Source organism: Ruditapes philippinarum, unplaced genomic scaffold (genome assembly GCF_026571515.1).
Source record: "Ruditapes philippinarum isolate M1 unplaced genomic scaffold, ASM2657151v2 ctg149_1_1_1_1, whole genome shotgun sequence".
NCBI lineage: Eukaryota > Metazoa > Mollusca > Bivalvia > Venerida > Veneridae > Ruditapes > Ruditapes philippinarum.
The window spans coordinates 213,271-240,223 of NW_026859317.1; the positions used below are offsets into that span (position 1 = coordinate 213,271).

Sequence of the window (26,953 nt, forward strand, 5' to 3'; positions counted from 1 at the left end):
GTTTAAAGATAGGATGCAACATTTTGGTATAAGAATCTAGGCCTATTTAAAAAACACTTCTAAATGCAGGGCTTTTTTTCCTTCTATAGCAGGGGCCGGTATAGGGCTGCTTCCCCAAAGAAAAATTCTTTAAAATCATGCAGTTTTCCCCAAAAATTGAATTTACATCAAGTTTTTCTTCCCCTTTTGCAAATGTACTGTGAAATCTTTCTCCAAAATAAAGGGAAGAGCTGCTTCCCCAACCTGTGAAAAAAAGCCCTGAAATTGGTTAATGCAGTATTGAGTAATGCACCAACAAATGTAACCTTGCCCACTAATGCAGGGTTCAAGATAATGATTTTGAAGCAATTAGTTTTTACACTTCATCTAGGCATTTGACTAGTATTTTAACATCTGACAGTCCCTGCAGGGCAAAAACTTATTCCAAATTCCAAAGTCTGCTAGTGCTTTTTTCAGGCTGAGGTATAATCCCCCCCATTTCTGAGAAAAATCCCCTCCACTAGATTATATTTAGTTTAAAATAAGAGCAATCTGATGATAGCAAATTACATGTTGCAGTTACTGTGTTGCAGGGTACACAAAAATCATTAACATGCCAAAATTGAGTTTTGCCAAAATTGAGTTTTTATTCAAGGGTCACAACTCAGCCAAAATCATTCAACTGGAAAACATGTTTAATATGCCCAAGTACTCGAGGTACCATCAATCCTATAAAATGTTGGTGAACTTGCATTAATTAGTACTAATAGAGAAGTAGTCCTGACAAAACATTGAGAAATAAAAAATATTAAAGGCACAATAGTCATTACTCTTGACAAAAATCATTGAACCATTGAATGCTGACGATATGCAAATCTACTGATCATTCCTGCAAAGCTTCGAAATTTCACCAGTAGTTTCCGAGTAGTCCGGACAAGTTTTGTGACGTACAGACAGGCGAAATAAAAAATAAGAATGGAATGAAATGATAATCTTATTATATTTATGCTTCATAAATGATACAGTAAATTTGTTCAAAGTATTAAAAACTTTACACTTTTATGACTCTTTGCTTCAAGGTTTGGAATGGAATGGTATACTTTGTAGCTAACTCAAAATGGAGGTCGTCTGCCTCATCGTGCACGTGTGCATGACTAATTTGATTACAAATGGTGTTTAACCTTAAGGGGAGACAATCGTAAATTTCTTATATTTTACGCGGTGTTAAAGTTATTAACGAACTACTCTTTAGGTAGGATACTACTTTCACACGAGACGTTGTTTATTAGATATCTATGTTCTTACAGCGATAAAAAAAGATCAAAAGAATTAATAAGAAATGACACGCTCTTAAATAAGGAAAGTATTTAATGTTAAGCCATGTTTTATTCGTATCCACTGAGAGGGAATACACATTCCAATTGTTTGCAAAACCACCCTCGACTATACTTGGACATTAAAGAGATCAAAGACAATTTTTACATAAACATCTTCATAAAGACAAATGATTTTTCGATAAATAACACTCAGTTTTCACCAGGAATTAGCTTTAGCCTCCACAAAGATTATATACAATGTATAGGGCAGGGCGTATTCACTTTTGCTCTTGTTTCCCCTTGTATTGTTTTTGTTTTTTGTTTTTTTGTTTTTTTTTATTTTTCGTTTTGTTCACATTTCTTAAAGGCTTCGATGCACATTATGTCGACTCGATGGCTTATGTAGAAAAAAGTTCGATTTGTATTTATTGATAAGATTATCTTTGCAATACTGTTATGTCACTTTTGAATTCTTCCGTAATTCATAATAGGCAGACGATAATGTATATTTACTTCCGATGACTAACAACCACATTTTCCATGTGTTCGAAGAATTATGTATTATAAACCGGTCATTATACTCAAATTTCTCATTGATAAAGTTGTACAATATAATAGTAAATACAAATAGTAACTGTGGGCATGCAGATTCAAATTAAACTACAGTAATCAATTAATTCCATGAAATGTTACAAGCGCTTTGATCTTGCTTTAATGTTAAAATGTTGCCGATGACACCCGGATAAACTTTGAATAAAGATTACATTAAGATAAACTTTGGTATCTTATGATTATTTTTGAAGAGACATAATAGTTGACAGAATATCAATTCTTACCGCACGTGCTCCTGTGCATTCTGAACGTTGTTCTCGTGTTAAGTTATTAACGGCCTATTCATTGAAATGCATTAACGCATGATTTGGTTAAGAAACATAATTTGATTGTTTAAACGTTTTTTTATTCAAAATAACATTTTTCCGCCCTAGAGAGTATGCAATCTGGGCACAAACCGTTCTCAAAACATGCACATTAATTTAAGTTTCATTTTCCCCTCGGTAATTTCTTTTATACACTACAATGTAACATGTAGTTACATTTGTACCTGTATCCGTGCAGTATGACCATGATCTGCACTGATTGCTTTCAGTCAGAACTTATTAGGAAAAATTCCCCCAAAAATGACGAATAGTTTTGTCCAGATTAAAAGAGTAGATATTTAGCGTGTTAAGAGCTTTGCAAAGAGCAATAACAACTTCCTACTTGGATTAATTTTAATGTTACACAAAAAACATGTATATGAAAATATAAATAAAGAGCAGGCATATCTGTTAGTGATATATCTAGGTAAAATGATGAATGAAAACGAAATGTTTGCATATACCACCCTGTGTGTGCCACACCGAATATCACAGGGCCATAGGTTGGCCCATTTATCAAAATAATCATCGAAACTTTCTTTTGCAAGTATCAGCTAATGTGAGAACTCCATTCATATGGTGCACTTTATCTTGACGGTGAAAGTGATATAGAGCCCCAGCTTTAAGCACATAAAACATGCCTTGTTTCTCGTATTTTGTAATAAATCACCAGTTTTTATCAAACCTACAATAACCGAGGGTGAGCAATAACACGTCATAAAGCCCAATCTGGCTCCTTTCTAAATATCCTAAATGTTCTATCTTTATCCACACATCAGTCTAACCATTTAAACAACATTCTCTCAGGTCAGATTCGACGTGGGGGTTTTTCTGAATGAAAAATATACGAACAATTTTCTCTGTCACGCGATCGAGGGCAAAGTGATATAAAATGAAGTACTTGTGTTCAAATACATATGGTATTATTTAATGTTTGATTATAGATCCGTATTGCATGCAAAAATAAATTTGAACATTTTCACAATGCATCTTTAACCTTGTAAAGTAGAATTCCAACAATATTTAAAATATGCATAAAAATTAACTTCGTGAGAGGAAATGTAACAATCTGGCGTAAACAATTAAATGCCTTTCTTCTATTTGATCATTATATTTTAAACCGTAAACAAAGAAAAGGGGGTATCGTGGTTTCACAATTCTATCATATCCAGGAAACCTAAGAGGTTTAAGCCGATGGTTAAGTTTTCGACTCGTTAAACAGTAATTCATTACGCTAATTAGTATGAACAAGTCAGAAGGATTCCGACGTAGCACGAGAACGCGTAGAAACGGGCGTGCCATTATCACAACGTGTTGTCATCATCAAAAGCACGTTGTCGTAATCTCGCGAGAATAAATGAGACTTGTGGTGAATGAACCTCCTAAATTAGCAATTTATTTGAAACTGAAGTTTTCAAATTTTGTTTTTGTTTTCAAATGGGAAAAAATGTTTCTAATTCCTCATGACAAAAATGGTTGGCTTTAACTTGCGTTTAAAATTAGCGAAGATCTAAAAAATAAATAAAAAATAGCACGCAAACTGTAACAGCAACGTGGAGCGCTACTTCAATTCAGATTTGTCTCATACAGGACGCAATGCCATTTTTGTAATATGGAAAAATACGCAATTATCATAAACATGTGACCAAAACTTTCTTTTCTTCTCTCAAAATATTAGAAAAACAAAAGATAAACATGAGCGTACATAAATGATATATTTTGTGTATAAATTGTATTTCTATAGAAAAAAATATACTTATGGTCTTATCAGAACAAACAATATAATTTTTCATTAAATGCTGTTACTGACATAGAACCAAACTATTCTGTTAATTTATAACGGGCACCATATGGTTTAGTGAAATTATAATTGCAAGTGAATACACAATAGTTATATAAGAGCTCTTGAATTTGTTAACATCTAAACAATGTCAAATATTTCAGTCGTGTGCCTGTACTTAATACCTTGCGTTAGTAAACATTATAGATAGCGAACGACCCCGTATCCTCCTTACTTCTCATGACTACTATGAGAACAAAGAGAGAAACATTATATTCCTTGGTAAAAAGGTGATTGTTTAGCTAAACTTCCTGAGTATCTTGGTGCGTTTTCCCAAAAAAAAAAACTGACCACAATCAAAATGACCATTAACAAGGACATGATCTTCAAGGTTCAGAGAGTGAAGAGTGGTCATACCGTTTTAACATTCAAATGTGTTTATCAGTCACCTTAGAGCCCGTGTCCTGGACTTATAAAAGCTGTTGTAATACAAGGGCCGATGTTCGTGTTCAAAGTTGGTACTAAACCTTAGGACAATTTTGAAGTAAACATTACGTGTTCAGAATGCTCTATGATAACTTTAATATACAGAAGACGTCATGGTATTTCGTAAAAGTTTACATGAACATCACTATGACAAGGATGTATTTGTTACCTTGATAAATAGTATTACCTGGTTATTGCACTTGTTGTTATTTCCTGAAGCTAAGAGACTTTCATAATCCCGCAGTTGGTTGGCAAATTTACATCCCTGCATTTGGAAACGTTTCTGCAGACCAGCTAATTTCGACAGCAAATCTTTCTCCTTTGCTTTATACTGCTCGTGCAGACGTGATAGCTCGTTTTCTAACTTCTGCACGTGATTTTCGTGTTCACAAACACGCGCCTTTAAAGATTCCACGCAGTCGTGTTTATCGGCGTCTACGTGTAATAAAATGGTGTCACAGCCTAATTTACATATTCCAACTGGTCTGAAATCACACTCGTGCACTTCGTGACTAGCCTGATCTTTTAGAAGTACTTTTACACCACAACCTTTATTCCTACAGACTGCCGGCCTAGAATCACACTCTTTTACATGTTTCATAAGATCTCTTAATCTAAGTTCACATTTACATCCGTTTTCTTTATATTCACACTCAACTTTCATGTTAAGCACGAGTTCCCTTAATGCTAGCACGTTGTCCAAGTCACCCGTGTTTAAAGATCGGCATCGGAACGGGCAGCATCCGTGTTTCACAACCCAAGGAAGAATGCAACCGGAGCAGAACACATGAGAACACGGAGTCTGGACAGGGTTATCTAGTACAAGCCGACACATAGAACACTTACGGTCTTCAGACACCTTGTTCACAAACCGTCCAGTATCAAACCCCATTTTTACGCTCTGTCAAAAATAACGGTCGTTATACTTCGTTAACTTTTAAGACATGCATGCCAAGCATTTAGTTTCATACGCGAACACGCGCAGTGAAAATTAATCACCCATTCCTTCACTGACACTTCCACAAAACCGGTCACCCATCGTCAAAAATGATGCGTCCGGTGTGAAGGATTTTATTATATTCAATTACAGTTATTTCCTAATGTTTTATTACAATAAAAAAATAATTTTTAAACCCTTAAAAAACCAGAATCCATTTAAATCATGAATACACCATAAAACACACATTTATGTTATATTAATGCATTTTCAATCCATTAAATAGTAAAACTGTATAATTTGAGACACGACTTTCTTCCCGTATCGTATTTGGTGGTATTGAATGAGATATCGCACATTAACGGTATGTTTAAGTACCATACCAAAATTGTGCGTTATCGGGCCGCAGTATTTATCCTGTAGCCGCGTAGTACGACGTCACGCGCTGCTCGTATCGGATTTTATTTTTACAGGTCCGAATGGTCAGTCTAATAAAATATTTTTCATTTAATATTATCACTAATAATAACAACCCACAGTTTGGTTTGTTTTAAACCACTTCAATTGTTGAAATTTGAAAAAAATAAATATTAATGACAAATATATTCCGAATATATATATAATTTATATTGCACGTTTTATGTAGGGTTTCCAAAAAAAGTTTCCTTTTTGTTCCATTAGATGAGCGATTTACCCTGTACTGACCAAGCTTCTGCTAGACAGAATCGATGATAATTAGGTTAGGAATGACTGATTACAGTCTATAATGTGATATATAAACCATCGCCAACCTTCTCTGTCTACAAAATGTAAGAGAAATACTCACATATAATAAATGCAACATTTTAACTAAATTATCTATACCACGGGGGAGGAAGTGTTACACGAAGGATGGAGTTCTTATGATAACTTGTTCAGGAGTTCTTGTGATAACTGTCACGGAGTTCGTCGGAAAACATCTGTATACACTACATAAACACTCGTTAAAAATGGTTATTTTCATCTTTCCAAAATGAGTTTTTGGTGCTAAATTAAACTTTAATGATTAAGCTTGTCTTACATCTTGTATTATGTGTCAAAAACTAATTCACATGCCATTTTCAATCGCCTCTTGCTTCAAATCTGGTAGTTTTGAGTAAAATTTCCAAATTATTTGCCAATTCCCAAGTTTTGACCTGTTTACTTCTGGTCTTCATCCTTGCTATACATAACTACCTAATTATAATGCAAAATTGCAAACATAAAGCACCGGCTGACAGATTTAAACCCGATTTTTCAAATGTTCCGGAGTTCTTGTGATAACTCTGAAGATGTCACAGAGTTCTTATGATAACTTTGTTATTGCCAGTGTGTTTCTTGCGCTAAATCACGACACATTTTGGCGTTTATTATCATTCAAAAAGATTTGTAAATCATTATGAAATGTAGTACGCTCATCCTTTGCGCAAAAAATAGGATATATAATGTTGGTTTTGAGTGAATTTTAGTTCAAGAGATATTATTTCTTACCCCCGTTTCTTTTTCACAGTATTTTTTTGTTTGACGCAGATTTCGTAGACTGGAAAAAGGATTTATGTACTGGTTTCCTAGCAGTTTCCGACCCCTAGCAGTTTTCTGGCTCTTTATCATTTTCATCCAGGCATACAGTCTTTTTTCTCAGTTAAGCATCTTTGTTACTGCATCAATTAGGGAAACATTAATTTTGTTTTCTATGTAAAACAGCAGTGATAATAGTACAGCGATTATTATGTTTCAAAGATTTGTCTGTTGTTTTAAGTTACATTTGAGAACTTGCGACACTTAAAAGCAACACCTGGGGAATTCTAGTTTGAATGCCCATGCACAATAACTGAAATCCAATTCTAGGCAAATCTGGAACCTGGAGGGACAGTTTTTTTTTCGAGAGATCGGTAATTAGAGCCAATAATTATTGCAGGTTGAGTTTTTATCATGTATCGTACTTTTTTAAGACATAGGTGTGGAAATTATCCTGGTTATATACTTATTTATTATGGTATAAAATGATACAAATTACTTAGCCCTTACGTAAGGGAAGCATGCCTATATATTGTCTGCTTACGAAAGGTGGTGGCCTAAAACATGTGAAACTGAGAACAACGTGTACGTTTTGAGACATTTTTGTTCTGTGGTTTAAGCCATTATACTACTGAATTTCAGTGGCCGCAGGTTCAATTTTTACTGTAGATGATAGCCTATCACCTATTTATCCTTTGAAGACACTTAAGACCAACATTTCATTCACATTTTTGTGCAAAGGATGATCGTACTGCATTTCATAATGATTTACAATCTTATTGAATGATAATAAACGCCAAAATGTGTCGTGATTTAGCGCAAGAAACACACTGGCAATAACAAAAGTTATCATAAGAACTCTGTGACGTCTTTAGAGTTATCACAAGAACTCCGGGACATTTGAAAAATCGTGTGTAAATATGTAAGCCGGTGCTTTATGTTTGCAATTTTGCATTATAATTAGGTAATTATGTATGGCAAGGATGAAGACCAGAAATAAACAGGTCAAAACTTGTGAATTGGCAAGTAATTTGTAAATTTTACTCAAAACTACCAGATTTGAAGCAAGAGGCGATGAAAAATGGCATGTGAATTAATTTTTGACACATAATACAAGATGTAAGACAAGCTTAATCATTAAAGTTTAATTAAGCCCCTAAACGCATTTTTGAACGATGGAAATAATCATATTTGACGAGTGTTTTTGTAGTATATACAGATGTTTTCCGACGAACTCCGTGACAGTTATCACAAGAACTCCTGAACAAGTTATCATAAGAACTCCATCCTTCGTGTAACACTTCCTCCCCCGTGTATACTTTTTATAATGGACAACGTGCTTGCGTTTTGTTTGATATATATGCTATATTTGTTCGGTGATTGTGTTTTTTTCCACTGCTTTCCACTGCTTTAGTGCTGGCGACGTAAATTGAATAGATGTCACCGTATTCAGTGTGAACGTTAACGTTAATAGCATGCATATTATCTTAATATCACTTGATCATTTGGGTGCCTGGTTTAACTCTTACTAAGCTTTCAATCCGGACAACTCCATTTATAACTTTTAGAGGATAACTCATATTTTTCCTGTCTTAATATCGAACAGTGCATACCATGACCAAAAAAACACGGATGTGCTGTGGCAAATCTTGGTCAGCACTTGTCGTAGGGCAGAATTTGTTACCGCCAGCAGGCAATGAGGGAAATATTTTGAAGCTTTACTCCATTTACATGATTACAAATGGGGCAGTTCATTTCTCAAATTTAGCGGAATAAGATTAAATAATTCATATATAAAGCTTAAAATATATTCATTGTGACTATTGATTCAAACAATGTTTTCACCAAACTTTTTTTTAATTAAGACATGCACCTAAAGGTAAGAACACCGGCTGATATAAAAAACAATTAAGAAATAGGAAATTTATTTCTAAAAAAATTGAACGATTTCCTTTTAGGCATTGCAATGCAAAATAATTTTCTACGGCACTACCTTCGACATTTCTCCGCCAAAGGTTTGCGTTCTCATCAGTAGCTTAATTAAAGGATACACTTCGGATATTTAAACTACGATTTATAATTAATTTCCTACAGCAAATATACAGCAAAAACATTTTAAGCTGTTTTTTGTTTAGATTTTCTTAAGAAATGGATATTAATTATTTTAAGACATTTACAGGTACTGACTGTTCTTAAGAACAAACAAAATAAGACGTACATGGCACAAGCCGGTCCCTTTGATATGTAATAAGGTCAATATTGTCTTATATGATAAACGTATGTTTATTCTTGAATCATCAATATTTGTCAATGTTTTTAGAATTTTAATGATAAGTCGAACAGGTGCTAAAATAACCGAGATAGGAAATCTTTTAGTGATCAATTAATTATATTGGTTAAGCAAATATGTATTAACTCTTACCTTGCTTGCACTGCTTACTGTAGTATATTTTAAACTACATAGCTAAATCTACCTTTGTTACTCTCGTTTTTCCCCTTATATACGGACATGCAGTGAAATGCAGTAAACTATATTGAATTGAATTAGAAATACATTATTTTTAAATATAAATCTTAAAGAAATACTTTTGATTTCATTAAATCAATTATCTAATAATTGTACTCGTGTTATTCGTCAAAATGAATGACAAAACTCATCTGTTAATGTGACCAGTGAACTATTTCGATTTAAAATACACAATGCCAGCATAATGACAATGAATGCCAACATTACTGTCTGTGATATTGTGAACCCTTAAAATAGCAATGGATTATTCCAAATTCCAAAGCAGAACAAGCCCATTACACTAAATTTTGGGATGTTACTTGTTTAAATAATCCAAATTAAAAGGATTTTCGACCCTACTCACTATCGGAAATTGGTCACATAAAAGCTGTCAGATTTAATGCTTTTCTTATTTCGGTTGATGCATAAATAAGATTAACTAATATAGACACTAGATAAAAAATCTCAGTTTTTTTTTAATTTTCTTGTCCCCACATGATGTTTTTTTCCTCAAATATATGAAAAATGAAAAATAAATAGGTACATAGGCTTAAAAATATAATCTTCAAAGCTACTGGCACCGATGTGAAAACATATTTCATTTGAAAGATTAAATGAAAAATTCTCACGGTTAATCTAATGTATTTTGTTCAGTTGATTTATGGCAGTCTGCTGCAGCGCGCGCTTGTGTTTCGTCTTTTGGCATGCGCGTGACGCGCGCTGATCGGACACTTGACAACACGAAGCGTGTTATTTGAGTTGGAAAATCTCTCATTTATTGAATGCTACAAAATATTTCGAAAATAAAAAGAGCACGCTGAAGGTCACAATAGTGCCAAAATCTACCGTTTGAATAAATCACTGTTTTGACCCGAAGGTTACACGTTGATCTCCAAACAATAAAAATATGAACTTTAATTAAGATTTTCGATTAATCTCTGTTTTTTTTTTTTAATTTCAGTAAATATGAATTATTATCAATCACTTAGTTTGAAGTGAGCATGTATACAAAAATAACGATAGAAAAGGGGCTCAGAATTCACGTGGGACTAGTAGTCGGTCACTTGCGGAGAAATAGGTAATTCATCATAAGTTATGCAGGAAAATCAGTTATAATCGGCCGTCAATATATTGCTAAACATTTGTAATAATCGGCGTAAAATAGAAGAAAAGAAACACTAAGAACAAATAGATTAAGTTAACAGACAGACAGACAGACAGACATACAGACAGAAAATTGACGTTGTAATATAAATCTAACATGCTATACAATACATAATTGTTTTAATCGTTTTAAAACAAAGAAGTGTTGGTTCGCTACTGGTCATGAAATTATATCTCTACAGGCATTTTGTAACATGAAAAAAAAGTTTGATGGTTATAAAACATTGTGTTCATAATTATCAATCTTTATGATGTTTATCTGTTATTATCACACTGTCGTAAAAGACTCTTAAAAATAACAAAGCGAAAAGTTACAAGCAAATAAAACCAGTATATTGTGTATAGTCCATGCTGAACCATTTTGTGCGATCGGCTGATCAAGTTAATAATACAATAGCAAGTCAAACTCAAAGGCATATACACAATCAGACGAGGACAGACTTATCCATGGCAATAAAGCTAATAACACATTTCAATAATTTTTCTTCTTATTTATTTCAGTAAAAAACAACAACAACAAAGAACAACAATAAAAAAACAACAAAAACAACAACAAAACAATAAACATAATGTGACATAAATGATGTGGCATGATAAATAATGCATAATAAATTATAACACACTGCAGTCCTTACATTAACAGCAAATATTATAAAGAGCAAATAAATAAATAAATAAATAAATAAATAAATAAATAAATAAATAAATAAATAAATAAATAAATAAATTATTTCAGTACTCAGAACAATAAAAACAATGGTATGAATTCACTGACCACAGTATTCGTTCTTAAAATATAAACTTTTAAATAAGAAATCACCTAAGGTATTATCACACTAAAAGTGACATAATATTCAAAAGTAATCTTTATTTACATGTCATAATTGTACAAACATTTTATATAAAACGTTAAACACAATTTTACAGGATAAAAGTACAATGATACTCCAACATAAGGTATTAAAAGATGAAACACAATATTACACTAATTAAATAAGTATACCATTAAGGCAACAAGTTAATTTGATAAAATCCAAATCAGATCACAAGTAAAATTAAACGCCGTGACAACATCATATCGAACTTCTCGAAACCAGGTAGATATATTTAAATACGACCTGTTGCTAAATCTGATGACGCAACAAGCGTTCAACTAACACATCTATTGATTAATATAAATGCATGTTCACCACTTACTCTTATTGGCGACGCCGTTGAGCGGCGTCGTCTCTTATGGAATGCTTGCTTTTTATTTTGGCCTATGGAAGGAGCTGTTATTATTACCAGTTGATGTCATGTTGTGTTAATTACTTTTATTTTGATTCATAAAAATCAAGTAAACAAATATGTTATTATATTTGTATTTAATAACTTCATGTAAAAAGCATGTGCATTGTGATATTATTTTCACGAAATTGCAGGCTCAGTTTAACAGCTTGTATACCATTGGAAGTACATAATAATACAACAATGGTGCTTACAAAAAGCGATAAAGCCAAAGGTACAGTAGATGGTATTTTGAAAACTAAACAGCTAAAGAAGCATCAGGTAAATTAATAAAAGATAACAACTTATCTGGGCAAAATTATAATATTTATCTTTAAAATCATAAATCCATCTTAACCTTCTGTTACAATTGAAAAATAACATGTCTATCTATGGCTACATCCGACATTGTACAAAATATTTCTATTAAGATCAACAAAGTTTTTAAGCAATTCGAGATCTTAAATGGGGGAATCTTCAACGGTGTTGTTTTCAAGGTATTTAACTAACACCCCTGAAAAATTGCACAGTCCGTCAACTCAACTAGCAAAAACGCTTGTTTATCACATTTCTGATAATAATGTAACTGGAGTAAATACAACTAAAATCTTATGTAATAAATATCAAAATATGATAAAACAAAACCGTGTTGTGTCATTGATTTTAGTGTGATATTTACATACTCATAAGTTACTTTATAAAGCAGTGACAAAATAGAGCAAGCGATGGAAGTTTCTGAATATAGATTTCAAGGAACCGATACAACTTAAATACAGTATATTCCTTGAAAAGACACTCCGACTTTATTAATTCAAAAATGGACGCTGTAAATGCTGATTGTTTTGTCAACAAATTATTCATTAATCAAATCTCAACGGCGGTGTCCTTTGAAGTGTCTTAATTAATATTGACAGGTGGACAGATGGCCAATTGTAGCAGTGTGTCCAGTGCAAGGTCTTGCGAACGTCAAAGTCAATTACATGTCAACCACAAAATGATGTTAAAAATACCCCCATACCACCATCAAAAAATAGTTGTACACATTTGTAAATGACCGTTACTTCTGAAAATTATCTCTACAATGTTGTTGTGTCATAGTTAAGGGACCTTTCTGTTTTAAATCGAATACATATACAATATGTACAGTGCGTTAACTGGAGTGCAGGTATTAGTTATCCGCACTCCACAGATTCCCATTGCTTGGCTCATTATTTCTGGGGTTTACTTATTTTTACGACTATCGATAGAAAAGTCACTTCAACTGATCATTCATTGGTTACTTTTTTCTAGGCAACTTTAATTTTGCCTATCATACAAAAAAGAAAGAACATCAAAACACTCGGCAATCTGATTTAAACTCGGGACTGCGCCCCCTCGTACAAATCAAATAGCTCTGTGTTTCGACTTAACTATTTATTATAACATCTTACTTCGTTCTTCGATTTCATATTCAGCGTAGGTTTACAGTACAGAAAGGAGATGATGATAATAATAATAATAATAATAATAATCATCATCATCATCATAATCATCATCATCATCATCATCATCATCATCATCATCATCATCATCAAAATCATCAACAACAACAACAACAACAACACACACAACAACAACAACAACATCACATCATCATCATCATCATCATCACCATCATCATCATTATCATCATCATCAGCAGCAGCAGCAGCAGCAGCAGCAGCAGCAGCAGCAGCTATATTTATAAATCAACAATACTCGAATTTATTACTCGGTAGTAAAGTAACGTTATATAGATTTAAAGGGAAATTACTGCTACGGATATCAATGATATTGTTAGCTATTCGTTACATCCCTTTATTGATTGATTTTTAGAATCTCCTCATCTTTATCTCTTTCTATACCATCATAATCTAATCATTGACTCAAATCAAAATAAAATGAGCGTTTTAACAATAATAATGAGTAGATTAAACAACAGTCATTTTATACCATCCGCTGATTGAAATGAAAATAAATAAAGATCTTTTTAACAATAATATTACACACAATTTTGTTAGAGAGTCAATCTCACTCTGATATTATATCCACAGAATCAAATCAAAACAATAAATGAATATTTTATCAATAATAATGAACACACTTTAATGACTCACTGAAGCGAAAAATAGCCTTCTATCTAACCAAAAATTCAAATTACGGAAATTAAAACATATAAAACTTCTGTATCTTTTAACTGTTATTTTGAGAATACAAAAGTAGATAAAAAGGGAGTGACCTATAGAGGTAATGGATTACAGAAATCAAATAGTATATAATTGTTAAAAGATAGCATCACTTTTAGTTATTCGTTCTTGCTTCAGCATCACTGTCATTAAACTATTGCACTATCATCAAAGTCTAATGAAAAAAATAACCCATTAAATGAGACACCGATCATGAGAGAAACAAACAAACGTAAATAAAAACAAGAAGAAATTTCTGTTAAATAGATACTCGACCGCGGAAAACCAAGTTTCATCGTTGCTTGATCATTTCTGGAATATTTACACTATTGAGTAATAGCTGAAATAACATATTTTGTTCATTTTTTAAAATTATTTTCTTTTCTTCTCATCTGGATAGAAAACTTTAAAACTTGTTTTGTGGTTGTAGCATTAAGTGCTCAGGATTTGATAAACATGTACATAACTAGCTAAAGGAAATTAAGAACTGGAAAAAGCATGATGTTTTGACTAAAATCTACAAAAATATTATCGACAACTATAATAAAACATAAGCAGTATCTGTCTTAAACTTTGTTTGTTTTACTTTCAAGACGAAATAAAACACTTACATTTGAACAAGTTGTGGCATCAAATGTATTTTGGTGACATTTAATAACGAATGCGATTCAATTAAACTAAGGAAATCAAATAGTATTTGCAATATTGCATTCCAAAGTGGATATAAAACTATAAACAATATTGACTTGATAGTGTCGTTGCATCTGTTTGTAAGTTACTTCTTATTAATAGAACCTTATTATGTGATTGCCCCTTTTTCTTCTGTAGTTGTATGTAGATACGAGTAGAGTGCTTTGGCTATGATTGCACGTAAAAGCTAATGGATAACAAATATTTTCATCTGGCATGAAAAATGGATCTAACTTTCCTGAATCTTGCCTTAAAATCATGATTGTATTGCTCTTGTTCTGTGATATAAACAGCCGACCAAAGCAAGCAATTAAATCGTTTATTTCACCATTTTTTATATCAACAGTCCATATACACTTTCCACTGCTTAATATGTATTTCCCTATGCTTGCTGAGTACACGTCGTAAATGAAAACCGCGTAAGAGTCCTTATCAATGGTACAAAATTGTGGCCAAGTAAAGTTTGCTTTAGTCTCTGTTGTTTTACTTTTTACTACCCTTTCCTCTTTACCGTCATGCGTGAACATATGAATATGACCAAACGAGCAAACAGTTAACACTTTATCTTTGGAGCAAGTGAAAGAGCATATCTGACCATTGCATATATTATGTATTTTTTTAACAGGAAGCAGATTATGCAAAAAAAGTTTTCCAGTTTTAGTCCTTATATAATGTACTTTGTACATGACTATGGTATATTTAGAGATGCCTCTTCTGGAAAGAATGAACACGTTGTTGTTTTCACAACAGTTCACTTTTACTGGAAAACATCTTTTCATCTTACATGTTTTCAAAAGTGCATGGATTGGATCAAACAAAATGACGCTAGCGTGGTTTTGGTCAACCATTACAAGCTCATTAGTTGTCAGCATACATAAACTCGACAACTGGTAGCCGTTCTGTGCATATGAAACACTGACCGTTCTATAACATATAAAATTAACAAAGCTTTCTAACCTTCCAATATCATTTGCGTCGTGTGATTCTGTGCTTTTTATCGCTTCATAATCACCGCTATTTAATATATCATCTGAACTCGGAAGGGAGCGCGAATCATTAGTGAATGTACTTGTGCTTGATACTGAAACCTGCCGTGTGAAATAATATTCTTTGAGAACTGTTTCATTAGATATGGCATTTTGGCTGTTGCTATGTGATGAAAATATGCGTTGATCTCTTTCTCCGTCAATTTTTATGAACCCAGACGATTGGGTAGAACCAGAAGATAAAGACCGGTGTCTGTAATTACCATGTCTTCTGTCTTTATATACCATACACGGTGACTGAGAGCGATCCCTGGAAATCTTTGGGCCACGCCGACGCCTCCTTGTCGTTTGATGAATTGATCCCAATTTTGGGAAAGATAAAAACCCCTTTTCAGGCACAAATTTAAACTCTTTTCTATGGATATCATCAAGTGTTTTATCTAAAAGACGTTCAATTTTCATCTGACCTGCGTAATTATTGGACGCCATACTGAAATAAAATGTCATAATTATTTACGAACCAATCTTCCCTTGTAAACAAACATGAAATTATATGAGTTGAGGAAAATATGTCCGTTTAATGACTCTCGGAAATGAAGTGTTTAAAATTTGCGACATGTTGTCATGATCATTTTTTTCAATTAAGCCAATAATCACAAAGTTTAATGTACCATACTGGAACGAATGTAAAGGCATATGCTAAAAAACAAACATTTAACACAACTTATGTGTAACATGGGAAAATAAACCATTACACAAATGAAAATATATGAAAACAATTTATTCTACGCATCTTATCACCGACATAGACTTTAGTAAAACAAGATATGTTTGTAAAACATGTATGCCCCATATCAGCAGCCAATTAGTCATGTGATAAGGTTATTATGCATGACTTCTGACCCAGTGATCAAACAATTAATAAGGGTTATCAAGTATCTACTGGTCATGACCTTAACCTTTGACCCCTTGACCCAAAACTCAATAGGGGTCATCTGCTGGTCACGACCAATCATCATACAAAGTTTGAAGTTCCTAGGCCTAAGTGTTTTTAGTTAATTGATCAGAAACCGTTTTTACCTACAAGGTCAATGTGACCTTGACCTTTGACCACTTGACCCCAAAATCAATAGGTCATCTGCTGGTCATGACCAATCACTATACCAAGTTTGAAGTTCCTAGGCCTAAGGGTTCTTTAGTTATTGATCGGAAACCGTTTTAACATACATGGTCAATGTGACCTTGACCTTTGACCCTAAAATCAATAGGGGTCATCTGCTGCTCATGACCAATCACCATACCAAGTTTGAAGTTCCTAGGCCGAAGCGTTCTTTAATTATTGATCAGAAACCGTTTTTACTTACAATGTCAATGTGACCTTGACCTTTGACCCCTTGATCCCAAAATCAATAGGGGTAATCTGCTGGTCATGACAAATCACCATGCCAAGTTTGAAGTTCCTAGGCCTAAGCGTTCTTAAGTTATTGATCAGAAACCGTTTTTACTTACAAGGTCAATGTGACCTTGACCTTTGACCCCTTGACCCAAAACTCAATAGGGGTCATCTGCTGGTCACGAACAATCATCATACAAAGTTTGAAGTTCCTAGGCCTAAGCGTTTTTAGTTAATTGATCGGAAACCGTTTTTACCTACAAGGTCAATGTGACCTTGACCTTTGACCCCTTGACCCCAAAATCAATAAGGTCATCTACTAATTATGACCAATCACCATACCAAGATTGAAGTTCCTAGGCCTTAAGGTTCTTTAGTTATTGATCGGAAACCGTTTTTGCTTACAAGGTCAATGTGACCTTGACCTTTGACCCCTTGACCCCAAAATCAATAGGGGTCATCTACTGATCATGACCAATCACCATACCAAGTTTGAAGTTCCTAGGCCTTAAGGTTCTTTAGTTATTGATCGGAAACCGTTTTTGCTTACAAGGTCAATGTGACCTTGACCTTTGACCCCTTGACCCCAAAATCAATAGGGGTCATCTACTGATCATGACCAATCACCATACCAAGTTTGAAGTTCCTAGGCCTTAAGGTTCTTTAGTTATTGATCGGAAACTGTTTTTGCTTACAAGGTCAATGTGACCTTGACCTTTGACCCCTTGACCCCAAAATCAATAGGGGTCATCTACTTGTCATGACCAATCACCATACCAAGTTTGAAGTTCCTAGGCCTAAGCGTTTTTAGTTAATTGATCGGAAACCGTTTTTGCTTACAAGGTCAATGTGACCTTGACCTTTGACCCCTTGACCCCAAAATCAATAGGGGTCATCTACTAATCATGACCAATCACCATACCAAGTTTGAAGTTCCTAGGCCTTAAGGTTCTTTAGTTATTGATCGGAAACCGTTTTTGCTTACAAGGTCAATGTGACCTTGACCTTTGATCCCTTGACCCCAAAATCAATAGGGGTCATCTACTGGTCATGACCAATCACCATACCAAGTTTGAAGTTCCTAGGCCTTAAGGTTCTTTAGTTATTGATCGGAAACCGTTTTTGCTTACAAGGTCAATGTGACCTTGACCTTTGACCCCTTGATCCCAAAATCAATAGGGGTCATCTACTTGTCATGACCAATCACCATACCAAGTTTGAAGTTCCTAGGCCTAAGGGTTCTTTAGTTATCACTCGGAAACCATTTGGTCTACGGACCGACGGACCGACGGACCGACGGACCGACAAGTGCAAAGCAATATACCCCCTTTTCTTCGAAATGGGGGCATAATGATAAAATGTATATACCTTTTCAGTTGGTCATTTGTTTCAAGCAGAGTGTTTATCAATTCTGCTGATACACCCTGTATCTCCATCAATGCCTCATTTTCCATTTCATCGTACTTCTGTCTTAATTTTGCTACTTGTTGTCTCGCAGAATGTTCCATGTTAAGAACTCTACCGTAAGCAGATTCAAGACGAAAGTTAGATGACTGCATCGAAATCGGTTCACATAGATTTACTTCATCCAAAATTTCGCCTTGAAATAAACATAAAAGGAATTAAACAAACGATGACATAGGAATTGTGCTTGATACAAGCATGGATAACAATCAAACTGACAAATTGACAAACAGTATACAATAGATCCTTACATTTGAAATGAAATAAAAATCTGAAAAATATTGTTTTCTTTAAATTTCCTGTCTTTCATCTAGTTACAAATTGATTTTGCTTAACCTACCTCTGTACTCCGACTTATGCAGGAAATCTGGGTCCACCATGTTTACAAGATCATTTCTTCCACAATTTAATAGAGCATTTAGAAACCCCGAATACCACTCATCTGGAGAAAGTCTGCATTGCATACAGTCTAGCAAAGCTATCGATGCTGCAATGCTACCAGAACATCTGTATTTCAACAATATCTCATCTTTGTCTTTTTCGTTTATGATATTGTCAGCGAGCAAATGACTAATCAACTCTCCGGGTTCTAACTGATGCTGAAGTGTCGGAGTAAATAGTTTGATCAAATTTCTTTCTCTGTAATGTGTACCTCTATCGCTAGTCCTTGTTAGTATCCCGGCAATATATGAATAATCTATATAAAGACACATACATACAAAACATACTATCAATAAACATGTATAAGAAATAATAATAACGAACATTTGACTATAATCTTTAGGAGCCAATGAAATAGATGTTTTAGTTTGTGTTTTATATGCACTTGTTTTGCATGTTCGAGTTCCCTTGATTATATATGAAGTGGTCCCGCAACTGAATTCAAATAAAATCCTTAACTCCAGTTAAATCAGAAGAGTGGATAGAACGAATACCAAACAGAAAATATCTCTTTTCACAGAACTCGGTTACTCTAAATATGGATTAAAAGTCTTTTTATTATAAGAGTGCATGTCAGTTATTAAGGAGACACACTAGATTCCTACCAGATTCCTTCAAGCATGTTACAAACAAACTCCATTTGTTCGGGTTGTCCATTTTGCCGACCTCCTCCAAAAGACTTTCCATGGCTTCTTTATTGCTGTCTTTGCTAAGTCTTGACAACCGGATTATCACGGCTGAAATGTTAGAATAAAGTGAAAAATAAAAAATCTAAAATCGATTACAAACAACCATTCAGAGTTTTTCAACAAACAAGTGATGATTTTTTGAAATATAAAAAGAATACTTACGAATTGGCAGTAGGTGCAGTGATAGATTGGCAGCTATTTTCTGTAGAGAAACAAGCTCAATTATTTCTTGCCTGAAACCATCTAACCGTGTTGCAATTATATATTCAGTCAAAGTCGTTTCTGAGATATCCTGTTCCATATCATGGTTTCCTGAAAAAAGTTATTAACTATAATTCTAACAGACATATTGCTCATAAAAATTCATTGCTATTGAGAAATATATTTTACTATGGTGCCTTTGGTTCTGATTAATAAATTAAATAGTTTACGAATCAAATATTTATTAAGCATTTGCTCCTTAAAATTAACTTCAAACTCTTGTTCTTCAATTCTATATCCTAGAATGTGATGGCTTATATCATGGCTTATATCTGATTTGTTTAAAAGGGTGTGAAATATTTTTGAAGGTAACTTTAGTAAACAAACGTGCTGATTCGCCTGCAATATCAACAACCATGATCATATCTATGATTTTCTTATAGCTTTGTTTATAATCGAATGTTGATCAGAATTATTTCTGCAACCTTGCTTAATTGTTATTTCTGTTCACAAGTGATGTCTTTTTATAGAATTATATTGTAGGGTATTCAATATTATGACTTTTCAACAATATATGGCAATGCCTTTTCTGAATTAGTAGGCTAGATTGTCTCGAGGGGGATTTTTATAAAAAATATCCATAATGGATACAGGTTTAATAATGAAACTTATATAAATAATACAGATATGTTGTCATATTGCAGAATCAAGTACCTGGTATATCATTGACTTGTTTTAAAACTTCACACTCAATCGTAAATTCCGGCTCCATTTCCTTAACAATGTCCTTGTATCCATTGATGTATAAAATTCTTAAAAATTCGACAAACCATTTTGAAGGTGCTAGTCGACATTGAATGCGATCAAGCAGTAACATTGTTGCCGCTGTTGTTCCATCGACTTTTGCGCATGCCTGTAATTCAAACAGACCAATTGTTTTTAAAAAGAATATTTTACTACAAACGTAAGACATATGTGAATACGGAAGATCTTAATTTTTACTTTACAAGTTAACGATGTGCCTACTGTTCTAAATAATAAATTTCAATGACCTATGTTAGATATTATTCGCAAAAATGAAACTTTTACGAAGTTACGGTTAAGAATTCTTTGTATATTTTAATTATTAAGGTTTAAGTGAAAGTATTTTATCGAATGCTAATTTAATGTATGATATAGAGAAACTAGATGAATGTCTTAAATGCCATGGAAATAGATTTCAGTTTAATTTGAAATTTGCTATTCTCTATTTATTACGAAATGTATCAGTTATACATTTTTGTCGGTGCATTTTGTATTTCATTGTTTTTGAATTGAAGTTATGTTATTGATAATTCATTCATCTTACATAGAGTTCTTGTTCATCCATCGTGTCTATAAGGCCAGCATGTTTTAGTTGACACAATACAGATTCTGGCTGCACTTGGGATGCCAAGAACGGTGCAAATATCTGTATAACTGACTTATAATGACGATAATCCTCAAGATTATGATTATCGTATTTACCTTTCAAAATGGTAACTATGTAGGGATACTCTGGAAAATATAATAGATATAATATATGTAAAGTTAGGCGAATGACTGATAAATTGTTAAGGATTCTTTAAGTTATTCTTGCTCAATCAATATTATGAAATTCCATGCATACACCTATATTTTTACTGTCAGAGACAATTCAGAATCATAAAAGAAAATGAAAGCCTTTCTGATTTCCAAATAACTAACTTATTCACATTTGAGAAGTAGTGGCGATTAGTAGCCATGTACACCTATAATCATGGCATATCAAATGAAAAGATTAAAAAAAATTCTGTTGTACTCAGTGGAATAACAATTAAAACATATGTGAACAAAATATCTAGCTAAAAATGCAGCTTTTCATGTTGGATAGAAAAGATCATTGAATCAAGCTCGATTTTGAATAGGTACCGAATTGTTGCTGAATTATTTTCCTGACAGTTAGAAAGACTAATCGGAAGATGAAAATGTCTAGAACATACTATTATAATGTTCGAATGAGCAGAAGTGTTACTTAGAGAGTATTGTCGTTGGAGGTCTTCCTTCTAAACACGTATGTGGATTTTGATGATAAATTAGTCTTTGCTGTTCTGCTATGTAAGAAAGTGGCAATATAATTGTTCTATGTTCTAACCCATTGTTTAGTCGTACTACCTGTTGGTACGAGTATAACCCTTGTCTTTCTCAAGGTTCAATGTTGAATTTGTTACTGCTTTGAAACCAGCATAATATTCGTAAATATAACTTCCAAAGTAATCTCTTCATGGCTTTTGCACCCGAAATACATACTCTTGTAATAAGTCCCCCACAACGTTAACAGTTTTATAAAGCAGGAGAACATGATAACACAACTTAAGTAATGTTTAAAATAAAAACAACAAACAAAGGAGCAAAGAAAACAACAACAAAAAACAAAACAAAAAACAACAAAAACTAATAATGCAAGTAATGCATTGGAAAAGACAATGCTCTGTATATAACAGACCATATTGACGACTGTTCAACATTTAGACTTTATTGATAATTCACTGGCACAAACAATGAATGCCAAATTGAAATAAAACTATTAAATTAAAAAATATTATGTTTTTAATCATATATAAATATATATAATTATTAAATTTTCAAAAGAAATTTATGTGTGTGTTTTTTTACAATTTTTGCTTAAATACAGTCAAATATGAGTTTCCATTATATATCTTTCTGATTCTTATTTTGAGTAAGGAATGTATTTATATACAACATAAAACATAGTCTCTTGAATATTATGGATTTCCAAATATAAATTATGTACAGCAGTGTCTCTTATGGTAGACTAACAAAGGAAGCTGAACTTAAAAAGCTTTAAACAACCATGCAGATTACAACTCGAATAAGACTATAAACTACACCAGCCAAGCAGATAAGGCAACTAAAAATCCTCACAAGAAGCAGGTATTATTGCAACTTAAAATCCTCATGACTTGAGCAAAGTTTTACCTTCTTATATTCATCTTATTTGAACACTGACAAAGTCTGCAATTGCAAACGTTTACAATAATTTAGAAAGGCAAAACCATTGAAAAAATGTCCTTTAAACAACTTCTTTTCCTTCAAAAGTGTTGAATAATGTTTGCAAAAAGTGACAACAATTCTTACATTTAATTTTAAATGTTCAAAAGAATATTATAGCATTAGAGTCATGTTTTGTTTGAAACTTATTTTTTTCTTACTTTTAATTGATAGGATTGACTTCAAAACTGAAAAAAGTAAATTGCAAGCAAAATAGTAATATTTTGTATTACATACATTGTATTCTAAATAAGAAATTATGATTCTATAAAACGTATAAGTAGAATGATATATAAATATATAGTTTTTTTTCTTTGAGGACGTTTTGTCTTTAAGTGTTGTACTGCACTCCACTTTGATTAAGCTAGAACAAACGTCTTACAAAATATTGAATTGGAACTTATAACAACTTGTCCCTTAGACATAGCGTTATGCTTGCTAAAATACAACCTTAATGACTTAGTTTGAGGTTCACTTGCATATTACAACATACCTGCTTCCTCAATTGCATGAACAAATGCTTGCCATTTACCAGTTTGCTGGCTCTCAATAAGTTTGTCTAGTAACATATTTGTTGCCTTTTCATGTAGCATGTTTCCGTAGGCATTTTTAATGTCGTTGGCATCCGCTGAAATTAGATTAGACTTAAAGCATTGAAAACATATACATGTATTGTTTTACAAACTTTATCAGATTTTTAAATAATTGAATTGTAACTTTCAAAAAAGTTTGATTGTATTGAAAGAAAATGATTAAATATTTTTTGAATATATCGCTATTGCCATGAAAAGAGTGATAGCAAGATTTTGTATATTTAAAAAATGTTTGATGTAGATTCGCCACAGAAGAAATTTATTTAATTCTTCTTTGAAAGAGACAAACAATATATTTACATAATGAGTTGTAAATTACTTCTGGACATTTCGAAATGCAGGAGCAATTATCAAATTGTATTTTACATTTTACATTGTATTTTACTTTTTACAATTAATGCATTGTTAAGGGAAACAATAAACTTATTTTAATTGATTGCAAGTTGAAGTTTTAGGAGGTGGTAATTAAATGATTTACTTAGAATATTTTAATTATCTATTTAAGTCAAAGTTACTTTTTATTCGCTGTCCCACTTCTGAAACAAATAGTAGAGTTGATCTGATCTAAGCTTACGCCAGCAACGAGGAAGTAAATGTTATTAGAATATGTGTTTTTATTACGTGTTTACACTCCTTCTGCTTTTAATATTTATACATGACGGACATATTTAACGGCATAATTGCCATTTAAAAGTACAAAAAAATAATCAAACAATTTCAAGCTAGGGAAAAGTTAAAACATTATATTTTAAGTAAAAAAAAACACAACAAATAACCCCAAAAAATGAAGATACGTTTCGAAAACGAAAGTAACAATGCCGTCTTAAATTTTTCGATTAAGTTTATAAGGAAATAAACCCGTACCTGGTGAAATGTAACATAAAAGGTGCTGAAGTACCCTCGGTCCCCTGATAACCTTGCAAATAAATGGTCTGAGGTCAAAAACCATTTTTTCAATCGAGGACTTGCCATCCATATTAAAATCGTTATGGAAACCACAGTAGTAATAAATCAACGCATTTTACACCACGGGTATAAAAATAGATATTGGAAAGTAATACAGGTGATTACACACCGGTCGGTTTAAGTTTAATTCAATCTATTTATAGGAACGTGTGTTTTATTCAAATAGTTAACTTGTACAAATATCACCTAATTTCGGCTCAAAATTCACAACTTCGGCTAATACTCTTTTAAAATTGCACGTCACACTGCTTCAGAAATAAAACGTTTAAGGGACAATGATGATAGAGACCAAATTGATTCATGAATTTGTTTCATTTATAACTTGTGCACAGTTAAAGAAAATTTAAAACTATCATTCTTTGCCTATGTAAAAAGCTGTAGTATTTCCAGTGTTGTCTTAACCTTTTCCCTTATATAAGCGTGTTTCGACGGCTTTTTGCACCCCCCCCCTTTTTGAGGCCTGAAACAGTGAAAAAATGCTCTATTTAGGCCTCAAACACTGTTTTTCGTTTGAGAAATGTTGTTTAAAAAAGTGACCACTTTTTCGGCGCCGTCCCCCATCCAAATATTGCATCAGGGGGTTGCCAGAAGGGGGATGTGCCCCCTTCTGTTTGGGGGGTTTGAAGGGGGCGGAGTCCCCCTCATCGCCAAGAAAATTTTGGACATGTGACAGGCTAAAAATGGCCTCAGGTCGATCTTAGGGTAACTAGTAACCGACGCTGAAAAGCCTTTTACTCTATCTCAATTCATTGAGAAGTTGCAGCACTTTGAAATCAGTTTTGATGAAAAAAAAACAATGCAAAATAGTGATTTTTGGCAATTTTGCCATGGTAACAGGAAATTTACCATTGAGCATGCTGTTACAGAGGCTATGGTGTAGTCAACATTTGTGCCAAGTTTCATTAGTATTAAAGCATTTTTCATAGTTTCATAGCAGTTTGAACTTGTTACAGGAGGCTTTTCAATGAAAACGGCCATTTTTCGCAATATGCTCATGGGGTAAAAGGTTAATTATAAAAATAAAAAATGTCAAAAAACAACAATTTTTCACCAAATTTCGGTGTTAGGGCATGTGTTTACATGTAAAAATCTAGTTTTTGTGTGATTCCAAGGTTTTTCATCATTTTTTGTAAACCTTCTACCTTATATAAGCGTGTTTCGACGGCTTTTTACCCCCCCCCCCTTTTTGAGACCTCAAACAGTGAAAAAATGCCCTATTTAGGCCTCAAACACTGTTTTTCGTTTGAGAAATGTTGTTAAAAATAGTGACCACTTTTTCGGCGCCGTCCCCCATCCAAATATTGCATCAGGGGGTTGCCAGAAGGGGGATGTGCCCCCTTCTGTTTGGGGGGTTTGAAGAGGGGCGGTAGTCCCCCTCATCGCCAAGAAAATTTTGGACATGTGACAGGCTAAAAATGGCCTCAGGTCGATCTTAGGGTAACTAGTAACCGACGCTGAAAAGCCTTTTACTCTATCTCAATTGATTGAGAAGTTGCAGCACTTTGAAATCAGTTTTGATGAAAAAAAAAAACAATGCAAAATAGTGATTTTTTGGCAATTTGCCATGGTAACAGGAAATTTACCATTGAGCATGCTGTTACAGAGGCTATGGTGTAGTCAACATTTGTGCCAAGTTCATTAGTATTAAAACATTTTTTCATAGTTTCATAGCAGTTTGAACTTGTTACAGGAGGCTTTTCAATGAAAACGGCCATTTTTCGCAATATGCTCATGGGGTAAAAGGTTAATTATAAAAATAAAAAATGTCAAAAAACAACAATTTTTCACCAAATTTCGGTGTTAGGGCATGTGTTTACATGTAAAAATCTAGTTTTTGTGTGATTCCAAGGTTTTTCATCATTTTTTGTAAACCTTTTACCTTATATAAGCGTGTTTCGACGGCTTTTTACCCCCCCCCCCTTTTTGAGACCTCAAACAGTGAAAAAATGCCCTATTTAGGCCCCAAACACTGTTTTTCGTTTGAGAAATGTTGTTAAAAAAAGTGACCACTTTTTCGGCGCCGTAAACCCATCCAAATATTGCATCAGGGGGTTGCCAGATGGGGGATGTGCCCCCTTCTGTTTGGGGGATTTGAAGGGGGCGGAGTCCCCCTCATCGCCAAGAAAAATTTTGGACATGTGACAGGCTAAAAATGGCCTCAGGTCGATCTTAGGGTAACTAATAACCGACGCTGAAAAGCCTTTTACTCTATCTCAATTCATTGAGAAGTTGCAGCCCTTTGAAATCAGTTTTGATGGAAAAAAACAATGCAAAATAGTGATTTTTGGCAATTTTGCCATGGTAACAGGAAATTTACCATTGAGCATGCTGTTACAGAGGCTATGGTGTAGTCAACATTTGTGCCAAGTT

At 33.4% G+C, this 26,953-nt stretch overlaps 2 protein-coding genes across 4 annotated transcripts in view; both read right to left on the reverse strand.

The window, feature by feature from the left end:
- The window catches only part of LOC132756051 (E3 ubiquitin-protein ligase PDZRN3-like), a 204,068-nt gene extending 198,354 nt beyond the window's left edge, over nt 1–5,714 (reverse strand). The window contains exon 1 of one of the 2 annotated variants that reach the window (XM_060747021.1): nt 4,666–5,714. In XM_060747021.1, the coding sequence (XP_060603004.1) occupies nt 4,666–5,370 (705 nt within the window). In that variant the 5' untranslated portion in view covers nt 5,371–5,714. Of the gene's footprint in view, nt 1–1,034; nt 1,141–4,665 lie in introns of those variants that run through there. The other variant, XM_060747022.1, reaches the window with a different exon arrangement.
- Nucleotides 5,715–14,736: 9,022 nt separating this feature from the next.
- Nucleotides 14,737–24,637, reverse strand: LOC132756054 (uncharacterized). Of its 2 annotated transcripts, none has more exons than XM_060747026.1 (9): nt 24,482–24,637; nt 23,518–23,652; nt 21,304–21,491; nt 20,670–20,868; nt 19,917–20,066; nt 19,671–19,802; nt 18,965–19,321; nt 18,529–18,760; nt 14,737–16,257 (listed from the first exon to the last, which is right to left on the reverse strand). In XM_060747026.1, the coding sequence occupies exons 1-9, from the start codon at nt 24,591–24,593 to the stop codon at nt 14,877–14,879; spliced, it is 2,886 nt and encodes a 961-aa protein (XP_060603009.1). In that variant the 5' UTR covers nt 24,594–24,637; the 3' UTR covers nt 14,737–14,876. The 2 variants fall into 2 exon arrangements, with proteins under 2 accessions (XP_060603009.1, XP_060603010.1); XM_060747027.1 differs by lacking the exon at nt 24,482–24,637 and adding an exon at nt 22,953–22,988 and having other exon boundaries at nt 23,518–23,651.
- Nucleotides 24,638–26,953: the final 2,316 nt, after the last annotated feature.

Bases quoted from the DNA above. Each gene is read 5' to 3' on its own strand.
- LOC132756054 (XM_060747026.1), bottom strand. From the start codon at position 24,593: ATGGATGGCAAGTCCTCGATTGAAAAAATGGTTTTTGACCTCAGACCA. The intron at 20,869-21,303 runs GTAAGATGAATG...TTTGAATTACAG, and splicing joins TGGATGAACAAGAACTCTAT to GCATGCGCAAAAGTCGATGG. The intron at 18,761-18,964 runs GTAGGTTAAGCA...GTTTATTTCAAG, and splicing joins GCATAAGTCGGAGTACAGAG to GCGAAATTTTGGATGAAGTA.